The sequence below is a fragment of the Molothrus aeneus genome, chromosome 4, assembly GCF_037042795.1.
Source record: "Molothrus aeneus isolate 106 chromosome 4, BPBGC_Maene_1.0, whole genome shotgun sequence".
Taxonomy (NCBI): Eukaryota; Metazoa; Chordata; class Aves; order Passeriformes; family Icteridae; genus Molothrus; species Molothrus aeneus.
Window position 1 is genome coordinate 71843491 of NC_089649.1, and position 10129 is coordinate 71853619.

Consider the following 10129-nt stretch of genomic DNA (forward strand, 5'->3'; position numbering starts at 1 on the left):
GCTCTGACGGCGGCACCGGGGCTGGAGAGAAGTGGGGGAGCCCAGCGGGACAAGGGGGTGCTCTTGGAGGGGTGAACCGGGCTCTGCTCCCTCCCCATCCCCGTCTCATCCCATCCCCATCCCCATCCCTGTGTCCGTTCCATCCCCATCTCCACGTCATCCCATCCTCATCCTCATCCATCCTCCCGCTCTTCCTGCACCCCCTGGACCCCCCCGGGGCCTCGGGCGGCAAATTCCAAAGGGCACCCGGGAAGATTAATGGCGGGGCCGGGGCCGGGGCCGGCGCTGGGCTGGCCGGTAACCGGATCGCCCCGCGGGAGCAGGAATGCGCCGCTGCTGACCCCGCCGTGCCCGCCCCGCCGCGAGGGTCCCGTCACGCGGGGTCACCACGGGCTCGGTCACCGCGGGCACCGCGCAGCCCCTGCCGGGGACATCCCGCGGTCCCCAAACCCGCTGGGGCTCTGTCCCCGCATCCCCAAAGCCGGAGACACGTCCTGGGGACACACAGGGACAGGCAGTGGCGCCGAGGTCTCTGCGGTGGGGTGACACAGCCGTCACGGGATGGGCGCCATGTGCCACCTCCCTGCCCACATCCCGAGGGTGCCAAGTGCCACCACCTCTGCCCACAGCAAGATGGGCACCAGGGGCTCCATGTCCCTCTTCTCGCCCCATCCTCGGGGGAGCAGAGACCCCTCCTGCAGCCCCCCGGGAATGGGGACACCCGGTGTTGTCGTGCCGTGCCGTGGGCCATGCGGGGGCTGCGGGGGCTGCAGGCGGCGGGCGCGGAGCAGCTGTCGGGTCTAAAGTTACGGTGGCTGCTGGGGGCGGGGAGCGAGGCCCGGACAGGGACAGGGTCCCCGCGGGGGTGTCCTCGCTTGGGGTCCCCCTGTTGTCCCACCCCGAAGGTCCCGCGGGGCGCAGGGCCGGACCCCGCCAGGCGGGGAGGATGCAGGACAGACGGACAGACCGGGGCTAAGAATAGCGCTGGGGTGGGAGGAGGAGGAAGGATGGGGCTTCCTCTGCGACGCCTCTTCTTCCTCCTACCCGGCTCTGCCAGGCGGCACGTGTGACACGGGGACACTCCTAGTGCCACCTGCCCTCCCCCGTGCGCCGTGCCAGTGTGACAGCCCCTGCTGGCGGTGTCCCCTGGAGCACCCACCGTGCCCGCGGCCCGTACGAGTGCCACCCCCACCGTCCCCTGCCGCTGTCAGGCCCCATCACCGCTGTCACCCCCCGCTGCCGCCGCCGCGTTTCGTTGCACTTCACTTTTTAATTAACCTCGGGGCGCTGCCTCGCCGGGGTTAATGGCAGCGGTGACCCGCGTGGCCATCGATCCCCCGAGCCCCGCGCCGCGCTCGCTGCGACGTTCGGGCCCCCTCGGGGTCCTGCGGGATGACAGGGGCGTGTGTCCCCCCCTTCCCTTTAATACCACGCATGGCAGAGTCCCGCAGGACCCCCGGAGTGCCCCCACTCTGCTGCCACCCTCTGCCGCCACACATTGCTCGAGGTGTCCCCAGCCAGGTGTAGGGATGGTCCCTGGTGCCACGTCCTCACCGGGGACCCCCTCCCGGCCGTTCAGTGGCCCCGTGGCCGTGCCAAATGCGGGGTCCCCCCATCCTCCTGCAGCCGCCCCAGCCCCCTCCCAGCTCAGGTGCCCCTGTCACCCCTCCGCGCTTTAATCCGGGGCTCGTTCATCTTGGGCGGGGGCCGGGCTGTCAACGCCCAGACGGGCCATTTCCGAGCCGAGTCCCCCGCGCTCGGCCCTAATTGAATCCTCATGGCCCCGCCGCCGCCCCGGCCCCGCCGCGGCACCCGCCACCGTCCCGCTGCCCGCAGCGGGGCTCCCGGGGCTCCCGGTGCCACGGGGAGCCTGGGGGTGCCCCACGGCAGGCACCCACCGGAGGCGCTCGGAGCCCCCCACCCACCACCCCCGGTTGCTGCCGCCTCTCCCCCGGTACAGAGACCCCCGCCCGATGGGCAGCTCTGGGATCCCACGCCCTCCCCAGCCCCCCCCAGAGCCGCAGGTCAATTCTAGGCGGACCCCGACCCCACGGGGGTCCCAGCGGGTCCCGGTGCCGGGGCAGGGGACGGGGAGCGCCCCCCATGCCGGCCGTGCCGTGCGGGGGTCAGGGGGCGTGGGCGGCCGGGAGCGCGGCGGGGGGGCCGCGGCGTTTGCTGCAGCCGGAGCCTTTGAAATGCAAACCCCCCCCTCCGCCCACGGCCCATTTGGCTGGAGTTTGGCCCAGGCACAAATGGAGGCCCCGGAGCGAGCAGGGATTCCAGGGGAGTCCGGGGGGGGTGCGGCAGCTGGGGCCGGTCCCTGGCGCTGGCACTGAGGGCTCCACGTGTGTGCGCTCCTGCACACGCGTGTGGCGGCTCTGGGTGGGAGCTGCTGTGTCCGGGAGCGCTCCACGCACACCTGGACACAGCTGCACACACCTGCACACGCCCCTGCACACCTGCACACAGCTGTGCCCGCACACACGGCTGCAAGGAGCCCGCTGGCGTGGCTGGGGCCACACAGACACACGGGTGTGGGAGCCATGGAGGCGTGTGCAGGGCCCCGTGTGTCCCTAGTCCTGCACTGTCCCCATGTCCATATCCCCATCCCATCCCATCCCATCCCATGGATCCTATCCCATGGATCCCATCCCATGGATCCCATCCCATCCCATGGATCCCATCCCATCCCCATCCCCACCCCATCCCACCCCATTCCCCCTCGCTTCCCCCGTGCCCTGGTTGTGCTCAGACCCCCGGGGCGCGGGGGGCGATGTCGCTCCCGTTAATGAATCGATGATTTGCCAACAGCCCCAGGGAGGGATCCCCGTCTCCCCCGGCTCCCCCGACTCCCGACACATCCATCCCCATTCACCGGAGCCAGGTGTAATCCCATTATTCCCGGCTCCGCCGAGCTCCCAGCCCACCGCAGGGTCAGGATTTATTGCCAGTAATTGCTGGGGTCCCGTCCCCCGGCGCGGGGGGGCTCCCGGCACCCCCCCGGCGCTGCCGCCGCTCTTTACACTTTAATTCCGCACCGAGCTGTTCCCTTATTAAAGGAAAATTCATTTGCCAGCGATTTCCATGTGCCGGGGCCGCGCGGGGCCGAGGCCCTAATCGCGTTACAGAGCGCTGCGGCGCAATATTGGGATGGAGCCGATAAATAATGGATCAGGGCGGCGCGGCGCGGGGGAGGCGCGTTCCGGGGGCGCCGCACCCCGAATTGTGGCACACCCAGCACCCCGCTCCTGACACCCTGTTCCCAGAGCCCTGGCACCCCAGCACCCCGCTCCTAACACCCCGGAGCCCTGGCACCCCAACACCCCTAGCACCCTGATCCTGACACCCTGGAGCTCTGGCACTCGCAGCACCCCGCTCCTGACACCCTGTTCCCAGAACCCTGGCAACCCAGCACCCCGCTCCCGGAACCCTGGCACCCCAACACCCCCAGCAACCCGCTCCTGACACCCCGGAGCCCTGGCACCCCCAGCACCCTGATCCTGACACCCCGGAGCCCTGGCACCCCCAGCACCCTGATCCTGACACCCCGGAGCCCTGGCACACCCAGCACCCTGATCCTGACACCCCGGAGCCCTGGCACACCCAGCACCCCGTTCCCGGAGCCCTGGCAACCCCAGCACCCCCCTCCCGGCCCCGGGTGGGGGAATCCCGGGAGCTCCCGGTGCTTGGAGCCACGGCAGCCCCCGAGATGGGCCGTGCTGGGTGAGGGGGACACGGCAGCAGCTCCAGCTCCAGCACGGACACCCCCTCGGTGCCCCCTCATACGTGGATCACACAACCCCCGTCACGTGTGCACACTGGTGAACACACACACACAGACACACACACACACACAGACACACACACAGACACATAAACACACAGACACACAGACACACAGACACAGACACACACACACACGCGTGTGCCCCGGTGCTGCTCGTGGCGGGGATGGGACGTGAGGGGCTGGGACACCCGAGCTCCCAGACCCCCCCAGAGACTCCCAGGGACACCCCCGGGGTGGGGGAGCGGGACAGAGGCGGAGGCTGTCAGTGCCACACCGGGTGCGGTACCCCGGGGTGCCCTCAGCCCCACGCCGTGGACGTGCCCGTCACCGTCCCCTCGGGCCGCGGGCCAGCCCCGGGCACTGTCCCGGCTCCGCAGGAAGCTCCCGTGTTCCTGCAAAACCCCCGAGGGCTCGTTTGGTTCCCACCCTGTGGCCTGGTTTGGGGTGAAAAGCGTTTCCCATCCTGTGTTCCCGGCAGCCGGAGCCAGCACTTCCCACAGCGGGGGGAAGCCGGAGGGGTCGGGCAGGGTTGGGGAGCTCAGCCCACCCCAAAAATGCCTCAGCGGCCGCTTTGGGGCACGAGTGGGGGCTCGGGGAGGGAAGGAGGTGCCGGCACCATGAGCTGGGAGCAGCCCTGAGCGCAGGGATTCACCCCGAAGGCTGAAGAGCAGGGTGGGGATAATGGGGAGTTGATGAAAGGGGGTGAGGGTGACAGCCCATCCATCAGGGTGAGCAGCACTGCCGGGTTCCTGCAGATTCCGAGGTGCCAGACCTCCAGGACCCCCCCAGAGACCCGCAGGGCCACCCCCGGGGTGGAGGAGCGGGACATTGGCTCCCACATTCCCAGCCCGGGATTGCCGCGGTCCCGGCTGGCCCCGCAGGAGCCGGAGCGTTCCAGAGGGGTTTGCTCAGCGGGTGGGCGGCCGCGATTCCCATCAACACGAGAACGTGGAATCAGCCCGAGCTGCGATTTCCCTCCATGTGTGTCCCAGGACTGAGACCGCGGCCTCCTCGTGGGGCTGGGATCCCCGGCAAGGGCTGGGGACCCCTGGCAAGGGCTGCGACCCCCGGCAATGGCTGCGACCCCCGGCAATGGCTGCGACCCCCATTCCCCGCTCACCGGGCGCCCAGGGCCTTGTGGCCGGCACGGTGGCCTCATCCCAGCGGTGCTGCTGGAAGGGACTGGGCTCACAGGGGTCCAATCCGAGTGCGGCACCGCTGGGTGGGGGGTGGGAATGGGGGGGTCCCAGCTCGGGACGGGCTCCGTGCCCCGGTGAGAGCGGGCGGCGCGTGCGGCCACGGCAGCTCCGCCATCTCCCCGCGCCCTGCGGAGAGGACAAAAGCCGCGTGCGAGGAATCCGTGCAAACGCCGCTGTGCCCGGCACGCCGCCGTGCGAGGGGCCCCGTGTCCCCTCTCCCAAAACGAGCCCCCCTCCCCACAACCCCCCCCCCCCCCGAACCCGCCGGCCTTTAATTGCTCCGGCTGCTGGGAAATTTCAAGGTTGAATTTGTCAAACTCCGATTTCCAGCCGGGAGATCGCGTTCTGCCTTTGTCAGCAAGATTGAAAAAATCCCCCCCCCCCACCCCCTCCACTCTCTCCCGCCCCCTCCCCACTTCCATAATCCCGGCATCGGCGCTGCCGGATCCCCCTGCACCTGCTCCCCCAAGGCGGCTCCGTGTGCTCGCACCGGCCCCCCGGCACCGTCCGCAGGTTCATTACCGCCGTGACCCCCGTGACCTCGCCGTGTCCCCGGTCCCAGCGACACATCCATGGGGACACCCGACGGGATTGGGCCTGGAGGGCACCGAATCGCCTCTTCAGAGGGGCGATTCGGCATCTCCCAGCCCCAAAGCCGCCGGATAATCCGGACGCGGCGTCGCCAGCCGGGCCTCACCTGCGTGTGCGGCATCCCGGGATTTTTACGAGCGGCCGAAATCCCGGAGCTATTTGTACCGGGAAAGGGCAGCGGGAATGTGGCGGGGTGGGATGGGGGGCGGAGGGGGGGGGGGAATTTATGGCTCTGAAACCCAAAACCCACCCAAAAGGGCTTAATCACTCCCAGCCGCGGCCCCGATGCTTTTATGGGGCATTTTAGAGCAAAAGAGCCAATAAATTTTTGGGTGAGGGTAAGAGCCGCGGTGAGGATGAGGAGGGAGCAGAGGAGGAGGAGGGGGGACCCGCTAGGGTGGGTTAAAATGAGGGAGACAACAGGGGGGAGGCGCGGGGCTGCGCCCCGGTAGTGGCGGAGAGGGGTCGGTCCCGTCGTGTCCCCCCCCCCCCCGGCAGGGGGGGCGTCGGTGGCTCCTCCTCCTCCTCCTCCCGGTATCCCGGGGCTTTAAGGCGGTGGAACGGGAATCTCGGGGCTGGGGGGTGGGGGGGGGGCGGCGGCGGCGGGTCCCGGTCCCGGCGCGGGTCCCGGTCCCGGCATGACCTCGGCGGGGGAGGCGGCCGGTTCCCCCCCGCTGCCCGCCGCGGTCGGCGGCCACCGGCGGAGCCCCCTGGACCGGCTCCCGCCCCCCGCCAACACCACAAAACCGCTGACCCCCTTCGGCATCGAGGACATCCTCGGACGTCCCCGCGGCGGGAGCCCCCCCGGGACCGGGACCGGGACCGGTCCCGCCGCCCCCCCAGCCCCGACAGGGCCCCGCGGCGGCGGCGGCGGCGGCGGTTGCGCCCCGGCCTCGCCGCTCTGGGCGCTGGAGGAACTCGCCAGTAAAACCTTCCAGGGGCTGGAGCTGGGAATGCTGCAGGCGGCCGGAGGTACCGGGGAGCTGCCGGGGCGGGGGGGGCTCCGCCGGGAGCGGGGCGGGCACCGGGAACCGGCACCGGGCACCGGGCAGGTGGCGGGGCTGGAGGGCGGTGGGGAGGCCGTGGCGAGGCCAGGGACGCCCCTCGTCCCCTGTCCCGGGAAGTTTCCTCCTTGTCCCAGAGGGGCGAGCGGGGCTGGGAGGGCCGAGAAGCCGCCGGTGCTCGGCCGGGACACCGGGGACACGCGGCAGCCTCAGTCCGAAGGGACGGAGAAGTCCCGGGGCCGGACACGGCGAACCGGAGCGAGCCCCGGCCCCGGTGAGCCGCCACAGGCACCGGGGTACCGGAGCTCCGGGAGAAGCGGCCGCGCCGGGGCCGGCAGCTTTACCGGGAGCCGCGGGACCGGGCGGCGGATCGGCGCTGCCGAGTCGTGACCGTGACCGTGACCGAGCGCGGGGGCCCGCCGGCAGCGGAAACCCGGTACCGGCCCCGAGCCTCCGTCCGGGGCTCGGCCTGCCCGAGCAGCCGGTACCGGAGGGGTCCGATGGTCGCTCACGGACGGGCACGAAGCGTCCCCACATCTCACGGGCTCGGCCGAACCGGGAGGACGGGCGGACACCGACAGACAGCACGGCGCCTCCGGGAACGAATAAATCCGTTCCTGGGTTGGAGAGACAGACACGGACGGACAGATCGTGTCTCCGGGATGAACGGAAAATCCCTCACACGGACACACGGACAGGCAAAGCACGGCGTCACCGGGAATGAATAAAAAACGTGACCGAAAAAGGCCCCGGTAATTAACACAGAAAAATAATTACCGTCCCTTACCGAGACGGACAGAGAGGGTCTCCGTGATTAACGTGAAAAAAAAATATTACCGGGACGGACAGACGGACAGTCACAGCAGAGCAGCGTGCCGGTAATTAACGGATACGGCTGGGCACAACGCGACTCGCGCCGGTAACGAAAACCCCTTCGGACAGACGGACACGGACCGCTAGATCAGCCCTGCCGTGAGTAACCGAACCTCCGTTACCGGCCGGTCAGATGAACGAGGATGGAGCCAGACTCCGGTAATTAACGGGGGAAAAAATAATCCCTAATTACGGAGAGGTGCTCCGGGAATTAAGGAACTCATCATAGCGGGCAGACAGACGGACAGACAGACAGAGCAGCGATCCGGTGATTAACGAATAAACCAACCCGTTAACGGGCGGACAGACAAACAGAACGGGGACGCCTCGGGCTCCCGGTTTTATGGTAAAAACCCCTCGTTATCTGACAGACGGACACGGCAAGGAACGAAATAAGCGAGCGAAAATATCCCGTTACCGGGTGGACAGACGGACAGGAACGGGGGCGAAAAATTCCCTTTTTCGGGACGCACAGACGGACAAAAACGGGGCCGATCGGGGCTCCCGGAATTAAGGTAAAAAGGCCCGTTACCGGACGGACAGATCGACAGAAAAAGAATCGAAAAAAAAATGGAAAACGAAAAAAAAAATTTACCGGGCCATCAGACGGACAGAAATGGGAACGATAGCGGCTCCCGGGCCGAGGTAAATTCCCGTTACCGGCCGGACGGAAGGACAGACACGGGACTAAGAAAAATGAACGAAAAAAATCTCGCTGCCGGCCGGACAAACACGGGAGCGATCGGGGCTCCCGGAGCGGGCGTGAAGCTCCGGTACCGGCCGGACAGATGGACACGGCCGGGCGGGGATCTCGGATTTAACAAAACCCGGTGGCGAACCGGCGGCCGGTAACGGCGGAATGGAGGTGCCGGTAATTCAGGTAAAACCTCGGTACCGGGACGGACACACCGACACAGCCGGGACTGCCCCGGGCTTCCGTGATGAACGAAAACGCCTCTTCGCCGCGACGGAAGGACAGACTGACAACGGAGCGATCAGGGCTCCCTGAGCAGCGGTAAATCCCCGTTACCGGGATGGACAGACGGACAGAAACGGGGCCGATCGGGGCTCCGGGAGCGGAGGGGAAGCCTCGTTACCGGACTGACGGACGAACACGGCACCGATAGGGTTTTCGTGACCGCGGTAAAGCCGTGCTACCGGGACGGAGCCACGGACTCGGCCGGGACCGCCCGGGGCTCCTCCACCGAGCGAGGAGTGGAGCCCGCGCTGCGAGAGACCCCGGGAGCCACCGCCGGTATTGGCGGACGCACGGCCCGAGCGAGCCGCGTTACCGGTGCCACCGGCAGCGGCGGGGCTGGCACGGACCGGGGGCCGGAGCGGGAAAGAGACCGGGACAGGGATCGGGATCCCGCCGGCGGCGAGCAGCCGTGCCTGGGGTGGCGATCGCGTCTCGCCGGGGTTTTCGAGGTCGCTGGGGGCAGCAGCGACAGCACCGGGGCCGGGAGAGGCGAAATGATCGAACTGGGGACCTGTACGGTCTCGGGTCTCCTGGAATCGCAGAGAAGGAGGATCCCGGTTCTCTACAGAGGCTCCCGGCTTCGTTCCGGGCTCCCGGAGCAGCCGCCGGGGTGACGCGGGTGTCTCAGCCCCGGTCGCAACGGAGGCGACTCCGACACGACCGCGGCCGCTGTAGAACGATGAGTCCCGGCTGCCGGCACCGGCCGCGGTTTGATTTGCTCGGTTCCGATGGGCACCACTCGGTACGGCTTTGGTACGGCTTGTCTGCCTTCGGTTCCATGTGGGCCCGTTCGTCTCCGTTCGACCGGGAGCCGGCGGGGCCGGGACGCACCCGCAGGGCTCGGCGGGGCCGGTGCGGCTGCAGTTACCAGTGCCCCGGCTGCAGTTACCGGTGCCTCGGCACTGCCGTGCCCTCGGGCCGGGACCCGCCGTGCCCAGGGTGGGTCCCGGTGCGTGTACCGGTGTCTTTGACCCGACGCCGCTGTCCCCGCCGCTCGAGGCCCGCGGTGCCGGTGCTGTCCGGGTCCCCGTGCCGGTACCCTGCCCCACAAGCCCTTCCCCGCCGGGCATCCCGGTGCCGCCGGGTTCCCGGGGCCGTTCCCGGTGAGATGCCCTGCCGCCGCAGGCACAATCCAGCCGGGCGCCCGGGTTCGTTCCCCGGTGCGGGTGCCGGTGCTGCTCCCCGGTCCCCATGCCCTAACCCCGCTGTCTCCGCAGGTCCGTCCCCGCCGGGCGCCTCGGGCCCGCGCCCTCCCTGCAGGAAGCGTCGCAAGTCCCGGACCGCGTTCACGGCGCAGCAGCTGCGGGAGCTGGAGCAGCGATTCCGGCGGCAGCGCTACCTCTCCCCGGTGGACCGGGACGCGCTGGCGGCGCGGCTGGCGCTCTCCGCCGCCCAGGTCATCACCTGGTTCCAGAACCGCCGCGCCAAGCTCAAGCGGGACCTGGAGGAGCTGCGGGCGGACGTGGCCTCGCTGCAAGCGCTGCCCCCCGCGGCTCTGCAGCAGCTGGCGGGGCTGCCCGAGCCCCCGGGGGCTCCCGGGACCGGCACCGGGACCACAGAGCCCGCCGAGCTCTCGGAGGAGGAGATCGACGTGGCGGACTGAGCCGAGCGCGCTCGGCTCCGTTCGGATCCGGTGGCACCGAGACTGCTCCGTTCGGACCCACTCGGGCCGGCTCGGCTGAGTTCGGATTCACTC

General features: G+C 69.2%; 1 protein-coding gene across 1 annotated transcript; it reads left to right on the forward strand.

Moving 5' to 3' along the window:
• The first annotated feature begins 6215 nt into the window (after positions 1-6215).
• On the forward strand, positions 6216-10036 carry LBX2 (ladybird homeobox 2). The gene is made up of 2 exons (XM_066549262.1): positions 6216-6549; positions 9651-10036. Exons 1-2 carry the CDS (start codon positions 6216-6218, stop codon positions 10034-10036), a joined length of 720 nt encoding a protein of 239 aa, XP_066405359.1.
• The last annotated feature ends 93 nt before the right edge of the window (positions 10037-10129 follow it).